A 20,039-nucleotide genomic window follows, 5' to 3' on the forward strand; every position below is an offset into this window, starting at 1 on the left:
GGTACATTATTTATAGCAATGTGTTTCGTTATAATACTGTCACTGACTTTAGTGTTGGTTATTACCCTGTAAGGATAAACAAGTTTGTTGGTACATTATTTATAGCAATGTGTTTCGTTATAATACTGTCACTGACTTTAGTGTTGGTTATTACCCTGTAAGGATAAACAAGTTTGTTGGTACATTATTTATAGCAATGTGTTTCGTTATAATACTGTCACTGACTTTAGTGTTGGTTATTACTCTGTAAGGATAAACAAGTTTGTTGGTACATTATTTATAGCAATGTGTTTCGTTATAATACTGTCACTGACTTTAGTGTTGGTTATTACTCTGTAAGGATAAACAAGTTTGTTGGTACATTATTTATAGCAATGTGTTTCCTGTTTTAGTGAACTGTTTCTTCAAAATAGTTGTTTCTGTAAAAGAAAAATTTATGAACTAAACAATACCCACTGTGATTATATGACCCAGCTGTTTTAATTTGAGCTCTTCTAATCAGCTGATTTTAACACTACATTGATTAACTGTGATCATAATATCCTTACCAATTGCAGGATTTAGGTTTCTTTTTATTAAAACACAATAAAATAACAGTGTAATTAACTTATTTATATAGGACTTCTAATGAATTTACAAAAAGATTTATATTATAACTAAATAAAAACTTATTTTGAATGAAAAGACCTGCTGGTTGAACAGTTTCAGTCAAATAATTAACAATCAGTGTTAAATATTCCTACAGCATATCTTGAACAGTGTCAGTAGAGTTTGCCCGGAATTTCCAAACTGGATTTTGAACTTTTCTTTATAAAAAACTTAAGGATTTATTTAGAAGCCTCATTTAACCCTTTGAGTGCCAAGTATTTATTGAGTGGGTATACTGAAAAGTGCCAGATATTTTTCTAGTGGGTGTACCTAAAAGTGCCAGCCCTTTTGCGGGCATTTTGCAAGGTTTTAGTAAATAATTCACAGTTCGATTATTTAATAAGCTATCAACATGATTCTTTTTTTATTTTTCTCGGAAAACTCTGTTTAATTAACATAAAATAACAAAGTTACCATAACACTAAATGTAGGAATACCAAAAATGGACTTACCTAAAAAAAATTCAACATTTTTTTAAATTTCATTTTTCAACCAAATTATTATGACCAAAAAAATTCATATCCTTTTCTTAGTCCATATCACTGGAAAGTGTATACAATTGTCTGTAAATCTTGACAAATTTATATTATTATCTTCAATAATGAGTAAGTTATACAACTTTTATGAAACTATTGTCACATTGTTTCTGGTAGCTATGGCAACCAAAAAATGACCAAAAAATGTTTATATGTGAGTTTCATAATTGAAAGTTTGATCGGAAGTGTACTATAACAATTTATTTTGAAAAGAACGATTCTTCAAAAACATTTCAATATGATATTGTTTAAAAATATTAAGTTTAAGTTACAATTTTTAGTGACTTTTCCCCGAACGTCCGGTAAAATCGGACGTCTGCACTTTTCGGCCAACTTTTGTCGTCCGATAAAATTGGACGTTGGCATTTTTCAGACACCTTTTGTCGTCCGGTAAAATCGGACGTTGGCACTCAAAGGGTTAAATAAAGTTATTGTGTAAATTATAATTTTTGTATTTTTTAACGATTTTAATCAAAATAAACCTAATCCTGCAATAAGTAAGAATATTATGATCACAGTTCAACAATGTAGTGTTATTATTGAATTAAATTTTTTCTGTAATTAGGCCTTTAGGTTATAAAGTTATATGCCAAATGCCAGCTCATTACAACAAGCTGTTCTCAAATTATAATGGTTAAGTGAAAAAATGGTGGCTATTTGTATAATTATTCAGTTTTTTTAATGTAATCAGAAATGATGGTTTGGCTTTGGTCCAGGAATAATACCTGAACATATCAGTAGTGAGTTTTAGGACACTCTGTATATATAAACTCTTAGGAACTTAGAAAGTACTTTAGGGTACTGGGGCATATGTTCAGTGAGATGATATAGATTTTTTTCAATAAGTTCAGAGCAAATTGCAATAGGGTATCCTAATAATGTATAATATAGGATCATTATTACTCTGTCTCTACTCATAGTCAACGCTTTGTGTAAAATGATAAAAACTTATTTACTCATTCTGCCTCTATATGCTCATCTGACCAGTAATAAATGTAAAGCAAAATTTTAAGTATTAACAAGTGTACACCAAAGTTCAATGATTACTACTTGCTAATAAAGTATATAATACTGACCACAATTAGCGTGACCACAAAAAATCCAGTGCCAAGAATTAAATGCTTGTTGTACTTGGCCTGCATGGCGTTGTGATGGTCCTGCCAGGAGCCACTGGGCACAGGGAGATCATCCATAGTCGGTTTCTTGAAGTTGGCAGGGGCATAGTCATGTCCCCTTCTCGCGTTCCTCACCACTGTAACAGAGAACAGAGCATGCAATAATATCTGTACCGTTAGTTCAGTAGTTCAGCAATGGGAGACCATTTACGGGCAGTTTCTTGAAGTTGGCAGGGGTATAGAGTCATAAGCACTCCTTGTGTTTCCCACCAGTGTAACAGAGAACAGAGCATGAAATAATATCTGTACCGATAGTTCAGTAGTTCAGCAATGGGAGACCATTTACGGACAGTTACTTGAAGTTGGCAGGGGTATAGAGTCATAAGCACTCCTTGTGTTTCCCACCAGTGTAACAGAGAACAGAGCATGAAATAATATCTGTACCGATAGTTCAGTAGATCAGCAATGGGAGACAATTTACGGGCATTTTTTTGAAGTTGGCAGGGGTACAGAGTCATAAGCACTCCTTGTGTTTCCCACCAGTGTTACAACAGAGAACAGAGCATGAAATAATATCTGTACCGTTAGTTCAGTAGTTCAGCAATGGGAGACCATTTACAGGCAGTTTCTTGAAGTTGGCAGGGGGTTATAGAGTCATAAGCACTCCTCGTGTTTCCCACCAGTGTAACAGAGAACAGATCATGAAATAATATATGTCCCGATAGTTCAGTAATGGGAGACCATTTACGGACAGTTTCTTGAAGTTAGCAGGGGTATAGAGTCATAAGCACTCCTTGTGTTTCCCACCAGTGTAACAGAGAACAGAGCATGAAATAATATCTGTACCGTTAGTTCAGTAGTTCAGCAATGGGAGACCTTTACGGGCAGTTTCTTGAAGTTGGCAGGGGTATAGAGTCATAAGCACTCCTTGTGTTTCCCACCAGTGTAACAGAGAACAGAGCATGAAATAATATCTGTCCCAGTAGTTCAGTAGTTCAGCAATGGGAGACAATTTACGGGCAGTTTCTTGAAGTTGGCCGGGGTACAGAGTCATAAGCACTCCTTGTGTTTCCCACCGTGTAACAGAGAACAGAGCATGAAATAATATATGTCCCGATAGTTCAGATGTTCAGCAATGGGAGACCATTTACGGACAGTTTCTTGAAGTTGGCAGGGGTATAGAGTCATAAGCACTCCTTGTGTTTCCCACCAGTGTAACAGAGAACAGAGCATGAAATAATATCTGTACCAATAGTTCAGTAGTTCAGCAATAGAAGTCCATTTACGGACAGTTTCTTGAAGTTGGCAGGGGTACAGAGTCATAAGCACTCCTTGTTTTCCCACCAGTGTAACAGAGAGCAGAGCATGAAATAATATCTGTACCGATAGTTCAGTAGTTCAGCAATGGGAGACCATTTACGAACAGTTTCTTGAAGTTGGCAGGGGTATAGAGTCATAAGCACTCCTTGTGTTTCCCACCAGTGTAACAGAGAACAGAGCATGAAATAATATCTATACCAATAGTTCAGTAGTTCAGCAATGGGAGACCATTTACGGACAGTTTCTTGAAGTTGGCAGGGGTATAGAGTCATAAGCACTCCTTGTGTTTTCCACCAGTGTAACAGAGAACAGAGCATGAAATAATATCTGTCCCGGTAGTTCAGTAGTTCAGCAATGGGAGACCATTTACGGGCAGTTTTTTGAAATTGGCAGGGGTTATATAGAGTCATAAGCACTCCTTGTGTTTCCCACCAGTGTAACAGAGAACAGAGCATGAAATAATATCTGTACCGATAGTTCAGTAGTTCAGCAATGGGAGACCATTTACGGACAGTTTCTTGAAGTTGGCAGGGGTACAGAGTCATAAGCACTCCTCGTGTTTCCCACCAGTGTAACAGAGAACAGTGCATGAGATAATATATGTCCCGATAGTTCAGTAGTTCAGCAATGGGAGACCATTTACGGACAGTTTCTTGAAGTTAGCAGGGGTATAGAGTCATAAGCACTCCTTGTGTTTCCCACCAGTGTAACAGAGAACAGAGCATGAAATAATATCTGTACCGTTAGTTCAGTAGTTCAGCAATGGGAGACCATTTACGGGCAGTTTCTTGAAGTTGGCAGGGGTATAGAGTCATAAGCACTCCTTGTGTTTCCCACCAGTGTAACAGAGAACAGAGCATGAAATAATATCTGTACCGTTAGTTCAGTAGTTCAGCAATGGGAGACCATTTACGGACAGTTTCTTGAAGTTGGCAGGGGTACAGAGTCATAAGCACTCCTCGTGTTTCCCACCAGTGTAACAGAGAACAGTGCATGAAATAATATATGTCCCGATAGTTCAGTAGTTCAGCAATGGGAGACCATTTACGGACAGTTTCTTGAAGTTAGCAGGGGTTATAGAGTCATAAGCACTCCTTGTGTTTCCCACCAGTGTAACAGAGAACAGAGCATGAAATAATATCTGTACCGTTAGTTCAGTAGTTCAGCAATGGGAGACCATTTACGGACAGTTTCTTGAAGTTAGCAGGGGTATAGAGTCATAAGCACTCCTTGTGTTTCCCACCAGTGTAACAGAGAACAGAGCATGAAATAATATCTGTACCGTTAGTTCAGTAGTTCAGCAATGGGAGACCATTTACGGACAGTTTCTTGAAGTTGGCAGGGGTACAGAGTCATAAGCACTCCTTGTGTTTCCCACCAGTGTAACAGAGAACAGAGCATGAAATAATATCTGTACCGTTAGTTCAGTAGTTCAGCAATGGGAGACCATTTACGGGCAGTTTCTTGAAGTTGGCAGGGGTATAGAGTCATAAGCACTCCTTGTGTTTCCCACCAGTGTAACAGAGAACAGAGCATGAAATAATATCTGTACCGTTAGTTCAGTAGTTCAGCAATGGGAGACCATTTACGGACAGTTTCTTGAAGTTGGCAGGGGTACAGAGTCATAAGCACTCCTCGTGTTTCCCACCAGTGTAACAGAGAACAGTGCATGAAATAATATATGTCCCGATAGTTCAGTAGTTCAGCAATGGGAGACCATTTACGGACAGTTTCTTGAAGTTAGCAGGGGTATAGAGTCATAAGCACTCCTTGTGTTTCCCACCAGTGTAACAGAGAACAGAGCATGAAATAATATCTGTACCGATAGTTCAGTAGTTCAGCAATGGGAGACAATTTACGGGCAGTTTCTTGAAGTTGGCAGGGGTACAGAGTCATAAGCACTCCTTGTTTTCCCACCAGTGTAACAGAGAACAGAGCATGAAATAATATCTGTACCGTTAGTTCAGTAGTTCAGCAATGGGAGACCATTTACGGACAGTTTCTTGAAGTTGGCAGGGGTATAGAGTCATAAGCACTCCTTGTGTTTCCCACCAGTGTAACAGAGAGCAGAGCATGAAATAATATCTGTACCAATAGTTCAGTAGTTCAGCAATGGGAGACCATTTACGGACAGTTTCTTGAAGTTGGCAGGGGTATAGAGTCATAAGCACTCCTTGTGTTTCCCACCAGTGTAACAGAGAACAGAGCATGAAATAATATCTGTACCGATAGTTTAGTAGTTCAGTAGTTAGTAATTTCGTAGTTAGTAGCTCAGCCAAAGGTGGGGGGGTGTTACAGCAAAATTATACCAAATTTCCATAATAATTTTAAGTATGGCACATCATGGAGTCAATATGTACACAATTTCTAAGTTTCTGGTAAATATGTTTTAAAATCATCAAATGTATATATGTCATTTTCTAGAAAAACTTCTTTAATTAGTCTTTTGAGGGAATTTAATGTTGGAATCTGCCTCCACGCTCTTGGTAATTTATTGAAAAAATACAAGAAAATGCTTTTTTTTAAGTGGGTAGTTTTATGTATTGGACAGAAATAGCATTAATGTTCTATGTAAAATAATTATGTTGGGAAATGAGAGGTTTGATTTGCACACTTTTGTAAGTTTGAATCAGAATTTCCATTATCAGATATTATTATTATTAGGTATTGATACACCTCTGACTGTCAAAATTTGAAGATTTTTTAAAATGGTTCCTGGATGATCGAAAGTGCTTATTCTAATTGCTTTTCTGTTTAGCTTTGATAAGATTTTCTATAAACAGTGACATGCCCCAGCAAACAGTACCATACCTTACTAAAAAAAAAAAAACCCCCAGCAGGGATCACTTCTGGCTGGTTTATACATTCCAGTTGAATCCACCACTGGGCACAGCAAAAACCGATGTGTCACTTCAATCTGGGCAACCTTATGGATGTCCAGGAGCGGCACATCACTAACCGCATATGTCGAGATTCTGGGGTTCATGGGCAATTCGATAAGTCTAGTCTACTGTGGGAGATGGGAGTTGGTGGGGTTTATTCCTTAACCTCAGAGGTTCTTGCTAACCTCACCAAGGGTATGCCACCCCCTGCCTATTTTGACTGGAGAGGATGGTTCAGAGCTGGCCTCCCCTTCTTCCAGGGAGACATGACTTTGAGATGTAGTGCCCTAATTCTTCTTCATGGATCTCGATAGGAGACGGCCCCTACTCCCTAACCTTACCCATCCTGAATATCCTGTCACTCAGGAAGCAGCACAAAGGTTCTTACAGGACTAAGTGCAATTTACAAGCTTCTTGTCCTAAGAGAGAAAAAAAGACTCAAAATAAACAATTTTTTGCTTTCTTAGATTAGTTAGATCTCTGATTTTTCTAAACGCATCTCAAATATTGTCATCTAAAATATCACCAAGAAATTTGCAATTTATAGAGAAAGAGGATTTATTTTCAAAGAGTGAATTATATTTGTTTAAAAGTATTTTGATAAAAGTGAAAATTAAGTATTAATGTTTTTGAAATATTTAACGAAAGTTTGTTGTACTTATGCCAGTTAAATATTAAGCTCAAACTGTCTGGAAATTCTTGAGATAGGTGAAATCTGCTCTGTGACTTAATTAGACTTTGTAGTGTCATCTACAAAAAGAATTAATTTGTCAAGATAGTTAAGCTGCTGGGGCAAGTCATTAATAAAAATCAAAAACAATATTGGTCCCAAAACAGACCATAGAGACACCTGCATGGAGGAGATCGACACTTCTAGATAGAGCCAGCACTGCTATGACTAATCTAGGGTAAAAAATAGTATTTTCACGGTTGATAGTTTTTATAATCATTTTAGAAAACGGTGTTTTTCACACGGAGGTCGATTTCATTATCTAGCGCCAAAACGTGCCACAAGCGCATGAAGTGCCCTAGGACAGCACTGGTGTCTGTTGCCAGTTCTCCCGTCTTATCTCAGCTTCAATACAGGTGTGATTCGTTTCACAGATGTGGTGAAATGGTGAATCTATTTACAACTTGTCCTTATTTCACTAACAATGTCGATGATTTGTGCAGGAATGGACAGATGCATCTAAAAAATATGAATTGATTTTTGGTCTTGGCTACGACACAAGCATCAAGAGGCAGTAGGTAGCATCCAACAGTGTAGTTTGTTAAATAATGAGCATACATTTTAATCGCAAACAACTGCCCACCACTATAGGATCGCAGCCGACTTCAACGTGCAGGCGTGACGATCGCAAACAACAGCCCACCACTACAGGGTCGCAGCCGACTTCAACGTGCAGGCGTGACGATCGCAAACAACAGCCCACCACTACAGGGTCGCAGCCGACTTCAACATGCAGGCGTGACGATCGCAAACAACTGCCCACCACTACAGGATCGCAGCCGACTTCAACGTGCAGGCGTGACGATCGAAAACCATAGCCCACCACTACAGGATCGCAGCCAACTTCAACGTGCAGGCGCGACGATCGCAAACAACAGCCCACCACTACAGGATCGCAGCCAACTTCAACGTGCAGGCGCGACGATCGCAAACAACAGCCCACCACTACAGGATTGCAGCCAACTTCAACGTGCAGGCGTGACGATCGCAAACAACAGCCCACCACTACAGGATTGCAGCCAACTTCAACGTGCAGGCGTGACGATCGCAAACAACAGCCCACCACTACAGGATTGCAGCCAACTTCAACGTGCAGGCGTGACGATCGCAAACAATAGCCCACTACTACAGAGTCGCAGCCGACTTCAACATGCAGGCGTGACGATCGCAAACAACTGCCCACCACTACAGGATTGCAGCCAACTTCAACGTGCAGGCGCGACGAATGGACCGATTTGTATTGTTTGATTTGTCAACAAACAGTTGCGGTAGTTAAAAACTCGTATATAAAATGACATTGTGAGACCAAACACAAATCATTTTCCGACAATCTTCTATTTAGCAGTAACCTGTGTGAATCTATTAATTGCATGTTTATTGTTAAACTACGTTTCTTGGACTCAAGTTATGAGCCGTTTAATCACTGAACAGGAGCAATATGGTGAGATATTTTCATATATTTCTTGGATTCTTGCTAAGCATATGAAACCATTCTCTGATACTGTACTCCGATTGCAACTACATTTTATACTGTGAACACAGTTTTTGGAATCCTGTGAGCCATTTTTTGGTTTTGTTTTTATGAGAGTTTGTCTAATAGTATTGTGTTTTAAACGTGGTTCTAATGTTTTACTTTCTACCTACTCTTCTAATTTTCTCTGATAATCCCGGCACATAAGAGATTGACATAAATGCAACTTTATCACTATTTTGTTTTTCTGACTAAGGAATGATTCTTCTGGTTCCTTTGCAATTATTTATTACTAATAATTGAGGGTATCGATTGCGTCTAAGATCCGACTACTTTCTTAAATTCCTCTTTTAATTGACCTTTATCCGAGCATAATCTCTTTGTTCTATCAAATATCATGTAGGTCACTCCTTCTTTAACAGATTTTTGATGGCTCGATTGATAATTTAATTTATTTTCCTGTGTGTGTGCGTGTTTTCTTTCGAAAAACAATTGTCTTTTAAGGACATCTCTACCTCTTAATACACACACATCCAAAAAAGGAAGCTTGTTTTGGACTTCAACTTCCTTTGTGAGCCTGATGTAAGGAGAAATACTATTAATGTGATTCAAGAACTCATTCAATTCAGTGTTTCCATGAGGAAAAATAACAAGGGTATGATCCACATACCTTCACCAAATCTTCGGTTTGAACTGAGCTGAAGTCAAAGCTTTTTGCTCAAATTCCTGCATAAAGATATTGGCGAAAATAGGAAACAGTGGAGAACCCATTGCCATCCCCTTATCTTGACGGTAAATTTGACCCTCTCTCTACCAAAAAACCATAACAATCATATTTTGAAATCACCATAGCTTTTCTCCTAGTTGAGCTAGAGAGATGAGAGTAGTGTCGTTGTACTCAGTTGTAAATGGTCTTTTTTTATGTACACAACAGACATTGTCATAAACGATTTTTTAAAATTAAAATTCAAAACTTTGATTTTCTAAAAAATGTATTTTTGAACATTTCAAACACATTTCTATAAATTGGTTATAAAGTTACAAAAAAAATTCACAGTTGGGGACAAATGGGTTCATAATTAAATAATTTTAAAAAGGGTGTTTACAAGATTTTGTTAAAATGTCATAATATGTATCCTTACATTACTTATGTATCATCATTATAATTTGAGTAATTAAAAGAGGGTTGCCCCTAAGACAGCAATTTAGTTATTTACAAAATAATTGTAAACGGTTTATTTTTAATTTTATAATGCACTTTATGTAAAAATGTTAAGGAGACACTAATAAATAATAATCAGGAGACTGAACTAGATGATTCTTCAGGTTTGTGAACAAATATTTGTTATTACTCAGATCGAAGTGCTGCACAATGTAAAAATATGGCATTTTTCTGTTACTGCCCATGGACACAGACCAATTTGATGGAGTAGGGGGTTCAATGAAGAGACTTTATGAAAGAACAAGCCTTCAATATTCAAATAAAGACCAAATTTTAACTCCATTCCCACTACGAATAGGTAGTTGAAAATTTATCTGAAATTAATTTTACCTTCTCCACTCAAGATATGTTGAGGCTGAGAAGTTCGTGAATAACGTTTCAGCCAATCAGTAACTATTAAGGGAGCACAGGAGTATCATACTTTTATCCCTGTATATGACCAAAAATGGTGGCTAACATATGTGTTGGAAAAGAATAAAGGAAGTAGATGAAGTAAAAGTGACATTTCTGCATTCTGCTGGTCGTTCATTTAGACATATTGCGGCCATTGACAGACGTACTTCGTAAAGTTGATCCCACCACGCCTACAGGAAGGAACATGCCATAAAACTTTACAAATCTTCAACTCTGAATGACCTTTGCCTAAGATGTAAGTGTTAAAAATGTATTTTTAAGTTCTCAATTAATGTAATACAGTTAAAACACTCTGTAGCAGGTAAGCTCATAACAAGCTGACTCACAACACATTCATAAAATATCACTCTTAATTATTTAACTATGAACCCATTAGACACCCACTTGCAAATTTAGAGAATCACTTACCAAAACCAAACTATGTATAGGATTTTTTTAAATTTAAAAAAAGGCATTTTTGAGAGTCAAAATCAAAATTGCTTTGAAATTATGACAAAGTATATTGTGTTCTACATCAAAAGAAAGAGCATTTAAAACGGAATAAAATGACATTTATAACCATCTATCTCTTTAGCTACATTAGGAGTAAAGCTATGGTGATTTCAAAATATGTTGGGTTTGAAATATTTGAGGGGTGAGGGGAATTGACAATTTTCCTATTCTATATGAGGACTACCTTCATACCAAATTTGTAACACCTTCAATTCTTTGTCCCCCTTCAAATAACCTGCTTTCATCTCCAATTTCTTCTACCTTCGAGACACTGACTGTACCTGGATTAGACAGTCAAACCTCATCAAAGAAACTGACCCAAGCTGAAACAGGAGGAGACAGACAAACCTCACCTAAAAAACTGATTCAATCCATAACAGGAGGAGATAGACAAACCTCACCGAAAAAACTGATTCAATCAGGCAAGATATTCCACGATCTGAAGAAACTTTCACCCAAACCCTAGTCACATCACCCCTTACAAAACCAATCGAGTCCCACAACATTCAGCATTTTTTAGACCACATTCAGAGAAAAAAAACTCGAGACAAAACGTTTGTAAACTCAACTTGGGCCACAACGGTCTTTCATCACGGCAGAATACAGTAGTATTTCATCAAAATGTTGACAGACTTGGTAATAAAATTGACAGATTGAACCATCTCTTAGACTTGGATAAACCTGACTTTGTTGTACTCACAGAACATGGACTGAATCTGACTACTCTGGAAAACGTGTGCCTGCTAAATTACATATTGGTTGCTGCATACTGCAGAGAAAATCACCTGAAAGGGGGTGTGGCCATATACAAAAGCAAAAATATGGCTAATGAGGCAGAATGTTCGACTTAAGCAGCCATTGTGAAGAGCTCCGTTGCGAAATGTGTGCAGTAAAGGTAACTTTGGATAGGAGAAGACATCTTTACATACTTGGAATTTACCGTCCCCCGAATGCTTCTCTTGACATCTCATTGTTGCACTTAGCTGATGCACTAGAGAAAATACCCACAAACAACAGTAGGATCTGCATTTTTGGAGACTTCAACATCAACAACTTAACAACTTCAAGAGAGAATACGGCTCTATGTGAAATGCTTGCTTCTCTGAATATCTCAAGATTACCACTACCCCCTACCAGAATAACTAGTACCTCTGCCACCTCCATCGATCTTGTATGCACCAACCTAAAGCCTCATGAAGTAAGAGTTCAAGTAACAAATACAGGCATTTCTGATCATACTGGACAGCTGTGTTTCTTGGAAGTTGCATCTCGCCTTAAAAAGTCTTCAACCTCAATTAGAAGGCACTTAAATGAAGACAATCTTTCACATCTGAAAAGCCTGCTTGCACTGCAATCATGGGAAAGAGTCTACCGAGAAAACAGTGCAGAACGTGCCTACTCTAACTTTATAGCCACATTTTCAGCTGCTCTGGACATTGCCTGTCCTCTTAAGACGTCTCGAAGAAAACCAACCGGAACCAAGCCTCAAGTAACCTACCATCCAGATGCTATAGAGCTCAGGAAAAGCTTCATTGAGGCTCAAGAAAGCTTTATGTCAAGCGGAAGAGAAGAGGATAAAGTAATTGAGGCTCAAGAAAGCTTTATGTCAAGCGGAAGAGAAGAGGATAAAGTAATTGCCTTTCAAAGGAAGAAGGATTACGACCTGAAACTGAGGACTTTAAGACAAGAGGCAAATGAGACATTCATCACTAGATCCGACAACAAATCAAAAGCCATCTGGAGCATCATCAACCACGAGAGATCATCCTCTACCCCAGTGACCACTTGGCGGCTGGAAATTTCAGGAGAGGTGGACAGTGATCTTGACAAAGTAACTGAACACTTCAATACATTTTTTACCACAGCAGCTGAGAATTTGTTACACAATACTAACACTCGAAGATCACATGTTGCTCAGTTGAATAACTCTTTTCAAGGAGAAACACTTGCCAACTGGCCGCTTGCGTCACATGAGGAGGTCTTAAATATTGTTTCTTCGCTGAAATCAACATCGTCTGCTGGGGTTGATGGTATTAACTCTAAGATGATAAAGTTTTGTATTAATGAGATTAGCAAGCCTCTAACCAACATCATTAATAAGTCTCTTTCTCAGGGTGAATTTCCTACAAAATTAAAAACATCTAAAGTGTATCCTCTCCACAAAAATGGAAGTAAACAGGAGGTTCAAAATTACAGACCCATATCTCTTGTTCCAACTATTTCTAAAATTATTGAAAAAAATAGTATTGGTAAGGCTCTTGGATCACTTAAATATCAACTACCTTCTACCTGAAAGACAACACGGTTTCATATCCGGAAAATCAACCACAAGTGCACTAATTGACCTAGTAGAACAAATTATAGACAACCTTGAGAAAGGAATCACTGTTACAAGTGTTTTTCTTGACCTCAGCAAAGCGTTTGACTCCCTACACCACAGATTAATAATTCAAAAAATCGAATCTCTGGGCTTTGAGGGAAGCACACTGAGGTGGTTTCAAAGTTATCTCAGCGAGAGATGCCAGATAGTCGAGATAAAACAAGTGCAGTGTGGATTTGAGATAACTGTAAGGTCCAAACCACAAATGGTCAAACGAGGTGTCCCTCAAGGTTCGGTTTTGGGCCCGGTCTTGTTTGTACTTTTCACTTCAGATTTGCCCAAATACCTCGAAAATCAATGTTATCCAATCATGTTTGCTGACGACACTGTCCTGTTGACTGGCAGTAACTCTTCTGAGCTCTTAGATATTAACACCTATATTTCAGTGAGCATGGCACAACAGTATTGTGATAGCAATGATCTTGTTTTTAACTCCTCTAAGACAAAACTCCTAGCACTGGGAAGGCTGAAAGATGACTTGACTGAGCCTCCAGACTTACAAAGGGTTGGGACAACCAAACATTTGGGTGTTATACTGGACGAATGTCTTTCCTGGAAAGATCATGTAGATCAGTTATGCTCTAGACTCAATTCTGCAGTTTTTGCATTGAAGAGAATCAAGGCAGTAGCCACATCAACTGCAACAAAAACTGCATATCATGCCATCTTTGAATCCTACCTTCGTTATGGGATAATCCTCTGGGGAGGCTCTACAATGGACAACCTTGAACGAGTCCTTATTGCACAGAAGCGTGCTGTTCGGGTCATGGCTGGTCTTCAACCTCGGGATAGCTGTAGAGAAGCCTTCAAGTCTCTTGGAATTCTCACAGTGGTGTCCATCTACATCATCGAGGTCATCAATCACGCAGCCTCACGTGGGAACTTGCCCAGAATGAGTGCTGTCCATGATCATCACACGCGACATGGTAATGGCTTCTCCCTACCGATACACAGGACAGCACTTTTCTCCAAGAAACCTTGCTACACTGGGGCAAAGCTGTTCAACTTATTTCCTCAAGACTTCAAAAATTGTGACTCCAAAACCTTAAAAAGAAGACTGCTAAATTGGCTCAAAGACAGATCCATCTACACCCTTGACGAGTTCAAGACTTCATTAAACAATTTTCATTAAAACATGACATGTAATGTAAATTATTTCATATTGTAATACTTTGACACCTATTCTTTTCTTGATGAAATTGAATAAAGTTTTCTGATTTCATCAAAATCTGAGGTGGTCAAGTAATTGTTTTTGTGGGTCGATTTCATAAGGTATGACCCCATGATAAAAAATGTAAAGCAGTGTGAAACTGCCCATAGATTTCATCCATAGAAAGAACTAATCATCTAACACGAATCCTAACCTGGTTTCGTGAACTGCTCTTAACCTAGTTTCTGAACTACTTCTAAATAACTTATTCCCTGAACCTGTCCTTTAAACAAAACTAAATTAATGTTATTATTAAAACACAAATAAAACAAAACAAAACAATTTTATTATTAGAAGACAAATAAATAAAACAAACACAAATGGATATGCCTCAAAAACGAACAAGCCGATTTTGATAAAACTCTCTATACACATTTGAGACAGTCTACTATACTACAATACAACCCTAATTCTTAGGCCACATCTTTTTTAAAATATATTGATTTTACAGGTCAAATATAGGTCTGACCTAAGAATGAGGGTAGTAATATAATGTAGTAGACTCTGTATTAAATGAATAAACACAGTTTTATACAGTTATATCAAAATTGGCTCGTACATTTTTGAGGGATGGCGATTCATAGATTTTGTAGTATTTAACATGTAAAATCCGTGTAGTTGCGAAAATATGTCTGGTGTAAGAATGAGGGTACTAATATAATACAGTAGACTATGTATTGAATGTGTATAGAAAGTATTATCAAAATCGGGTCATAAATTTTTGAGGGATGGCGATTCATAGATTTTGTAGTATTTAACATGTAAAATCCGTGTAATTGCGAAAATATGTCTGGTGTAAGAATGAGGGTAGTAATATAATACAGTATACTATGTATTTTATGTGTATAGAAAGTATTATCAAAATCGGTGTTATACATTTTTGAGAGATGGCCATTCATAGATTTTGTAGTATTTAACATGTAAAATCTATGTAGCTGCAAAAATAGGTCTGGCCTACAAATGCAGGTACTAATAAAATATAGTAGACTCTGTATTAAATGTATAAATACAGTTTTATCAAAATTGGCTTGTACATTTTTGAGATACGGAACCATCTATATGGTTTCTCAGAACTTGCTTGTAAGATCAGCATAGTCCTGCAAACGATGATTATTATAATAAAAGTAGACTTTGATCATTTAAAAACTGTATTCTTAATATTTATTATGACATTATTAAATTAAAATATATTTTGTATGGGTTAAGTTGATGAACTAGGTTCGGATTCAGTTAGGAACTAGGTCTAGCTACTCGTTCTTTATATGGATGGAATCTATGGCTAGTTTTACGTCCCTGTATGTAAATTCCATCTTTTCAACATCGATCTTAAAAATTAACACCTGTACTTCCCTAATTAAAAAAAAAAATCACCAGTGACAACAAGCTCAATGTCGGTCAATACAACACGTTCATTAAGGATCTTAAATCAGAATTTGAAAAAAAATTCACAGATAAAAAAAAAATTGAGAATGTCGTTGATATCCTCAGTAACATTTACTCTCCTGGATCCTGCTGATGAATGCAGCCATGAAGCCGTTTTCAGGAAGTTGCTCTCCAGTACAAATCCACAGTAGTGCTGTCTAAGTACTACAACATAATGGTCGATTATGGGCTAGGTAATAAGCACAAGGTTATTTTATGTATTTTAAATTTTAAATTTAATTTTATTTATTTAAATTTAAATTATTTTCAAATTTCTTTTTTCCCACACCGATAATGAGATTCACATTATTAACCTATTGCAATCGTTCTCCTGAACAAAACATTATAAGGGGATTAAAATGCCAAATAATGAATTTATACAATATGAAAAGTGGAACTACTTTTGGGCAGAATACAATAAGCGGACCCGGTTTTTATATTGCTTATTACAATCCTCGATACTTTATATATTGAATAACAGAATTTCTATTAATCGTTATCAACGATCTAAAATACTAAATTAAAGTCACACGTTTCAAATTAATAGAAATAGTTCAACTGCGTAATGACATAAATAATAGTGAAAATGTAACAACAAAAGTAATATCTAGAAAGTGAGAAAAACACAGTAAATCATCTTTTCATGTTATTTTGTTTAGTTTTCTAAAGTTCTAAAAAACATATCTTATCTTTATTATTAAAATGAAGTTACTTATAGAACAAACTTTGTTTAGAATATGAAAATGCGTATTCAGTTGGTACAGATAGTTTAGTCATTGTTCAAATTAATTCTGATTGGAAATTATAAGATTAAAGACCGAGGTGGCAAATCACGAATTTGACGTTATCAACGTATTCTGCTCATCCTCCTGAACAAAAAATATATATGGTTTTAGGGGGTGCAAATGACAAATAACATGATTTTAGAGGGTATATACATAAATAGTTGTTCTTAACCCTTTGAACCCCAGACCAAAATATTGATGGTGGAAAAAACGTACCAAAATCATTTGACCTAAGAACTACCGAGAATCCCCGGAGCAGAAACAGCTGTTTTGCATACTGTTTGTAAAAAATTAATACTTTTGCTATTTTTTATGCTATTGTCTTGTATTACACACCAAAATGTCCAGAATGAAATTGTATACACAGAAAAAGATTAGTCTGAAGTATAAAAAAATGTTTAACAGCATTAAAATAATTTTAAAATATATGTATATAAATTTTTAGGCAAAAAAATTGATTTTAAGATTTTTTAATTAAAAAATAAGAAATATTTTTATCATGGGCACCCACATTTTATTTTTCTAAATTTAGTTTTGTGTATGTACAAAAAAAATTATATTGATATCTCTAAAAATAAACTTTTTTTGAATTTTTTAATAAAAGTATGTGACTTGTAAAAACCTCTAAGCGTACAACACAAAAATCACTGATATTACCTAAAAAAATAAATTAGTAAAAAAATAAATAAAAAAATTAGTATTTTAATAAAATACATATAAATATGTATTAATACTCATAAAATAAGTATTTTACGACTTCAAATAAATATGTATTAAACGCATATACCATGGCGACGATATTACGTCGCCCGGGGATTCTCGCAACTTCATTGGCGACGATACATCGTCGCCGCGGGGATCTTCGCATATCTTCTCGGCGACGATATTTCGTCGCCTGGGGTTCAAAGGGTTAATGTTTTAATGTTCTGTTTGTGTGCTGTGTCTGGATATCTGTAAATATTATCTGCGGGTGGGACTGATAGCGTATCTGTTATCTGCGCGCTCTGGGGCAGAAGTCAGAGATAACGTGTACTGTAGGTTGGATCGAGTGAGTGCGTGACAATCATGGATCAACCATCCACTAGTTCGACCAATCGTAGTGAACTGGTGTGTCGTACATATTATCTGCGGCTGGGACTGATAGCATATCTGTTATCTGAACGCTCCGGGGCAGAAGTCAGTGCTTCACTAGATATCGTGTAATGTAGTTTGGATTGAGTGAGTGCGTGACGATCATGGATCAACCATCCACTAGTTAGACCAATCGTAGTGAATTGGTGTGTCAGAGTGTTTTGTCGGGCATGTTAAGAGTTTACGTTTTGACAGAAACAAGATTATTTAGTTTCTGTACATTCTGTGGAACACACTAATGGTAAGTGTTCTCTATTAATGTCCATTTATATACGTATTCATATTAGGGGTATTCATGATTTATTAATTTTTTTACACGGTACATAATTGCCTTTCCATTACAATTCAATTTATATTTCTGATCAGCCCCTCTAGAATTTGATATTTTACTGATAGGTACTATCTCGAGGGATGTTTTTCTTTCGTTGACATCAGCGCGGGGCAGCATCAAAGGTGCTGCCGAAGCCCGCGCTGATGGCCGGAGGCACTCATTTCAACTAATTAATTTGTAGCTCGAAATTTAAGAAAAACATTGTTCATTTGGATCAAAATTCTGCTCATTTCAGTATTATTTTTCATTTATGTTTGCAAAGATGGCGCCACATCCAATGACGTCTTCACGAGGTTGAATCATGGTCACAAAAGGTCATGTGATGCCCGATGTGGATGTAGAACATGGAAATATTGCTCCGTGCTTGAACAGTTGTTCCATTTTTGATGTTCTAGAACTTCGTTATTTCTCATTTCCACCCTGTCAAACCTTATATTGTTTTCTTCTGTAGGACGATTCCAATAAGTTAATAACGTGAAACTCGTATTTTGCCGCTCCGGCCGTCAATGTGACAATTAGGCTACCTTATTATTGATTGATTATCAGTGTCTAAAATAATTAAATATCGTTTGATAATTTCAATATAAAAACAGGGTCCACGTATTGTACTATATCCCTAATTTTATCCAAGATAAAAAGAATTTATGTTTAGGCAAATTTAAAATATTTGCAGGCAAAATACGTTTCCTAGCTCGCAATAATGGCCGGAAGCATTTGTAATTAGACCCTCTAAGTTTAATTTTTTTTTTTTTTTTTTTGCTGAGGGTACAAATCTGTGGTTGCCTGGAGGCATTTGGCAGCTGATATTAAGTAGCATATTGTTATCAAAAGGTATAAATTAAAAAAGACACAATTTAACTAGGGAAAAATCCCCCAATTTCAATATTATTGTTATTTTATATATCCAAAGATGGCGAAATGGCTGACATGAACCAACACAGTTGAGTCAATCACAAGATTACGTGACACCCTGTGCAGATGCACAAGGAAGTATTATTCCCCATGCCAAAATTAGTTTCCCTTTTAATGTTCTACAATTTCATTTGTCATTTCTAATCCATTATACCCTAAATCATTTGTTCAGGGGGAAGATCTTGCAATAGGTTAATACCAATGCAAAAACTCATATTATATGACTCCGCTGTTAATTTCACATGTTCGGACTTTGTTAAGGTTGGTTTTAGGTACATAGCATAAAGATTAGGCCTATTTTAAGTTTGACTACCTACATTATAAGCCATCATTTGGAATGAATCCAGGCCATTGCTATATAGAACTGAACATATTTATTATGCGTATATTTTAAATAACATATTTTGCAAATGGGAAATAACCAAATTTCTGTAATTTTACGAAACTAAATAATATCCAATTAAGCAAGAAAAGTGTTAATTGCAAGGAACGTCACCCCCAGCCGAAAATCATTTGTAAATAACAAATTTAATAATTGTTTAGAACTTGAATAACTGCAAGCAAAGGAAACTTACCACTCTGTGTCACCAACCTTCGAAGAGTATTACTCATTTTCTACAATTAATTAATTTTTAATCAAACTTTCACAGAAGGAACAACCCAGTTCGACCTTTCCTCAGATGCAAGAAGAAGAACAAAACGAAAGAAGAGACAGCTGAAGCTCAGAAGCAGATCAATAAAATGTTTTTCATGTTTGCTTTACGCAAGCTTTACTTTTTATCCATGAAACTTAAAAATATATCTGGTGTGTTTAATATTATTCTTATTCTTTGTGGTCACATGTTTGATTTTTAACGATAAAGCCACCAGACGGAGTGTTCTGTTGGATGAAAGCATAAAGACGACGTTTTAACGTGGAAATACGTGTAACAACGTTACAAAATTTGAAATGTATGACGGAGATAGTAAATAAATTACTAATTACATGTCATTAAGCATTGGGCTAAAAGAATGTTTAATATAATAAATAACATTGCA

The 20,039-nt window shown here is 36.5% G+C and overlaps 1 protein-coding gene across 1 annotated transcript in view; it reads right to left on the reverse strand.

Moving 5' to 3' along the window:
- Positions 1–19,729, reverse strand: part of LOC124360936 — a 39,878-nt gene extending 20,149 nt beyond the window's left edge. Inside the window, exons 1-2 of the mRNA XM_046814953.1 lie at positions 19,577–19,729; positions 2,261–2,436 (exon numbers count right to left, since the gene is read on the reverse strand). Of these exons, the coding sequence (XP_046670909.1) occupies positions 2,261–2,436; positions 19,577–19,613 (213 nt within the window). The 5' untranslated portion in view covers positions 19,614–19,729. The remainder of the gene's footprint in view (positions 1–2,260; positions 2,437–19,576) is intronic.
- Between the last annotated feature and the right edge of the window lie 310 nt (positions 19,730–20,039).

This window comes from Homalodisca vitripennis, chromosome 4 (genome assembly GCF_021130785.1).
Source record: "Homalodisca vitripennis isolate AUS2020 chromosome 4, UT_GWSS_2.1, whole genome shotgun sequence".
Lineage (NCBI taxonomy): Eukaryota > Metazoa > Arthropoda > Insecta > Hemiptera > Cicadellidae > Homalodisca > Homalodisca vitripennis.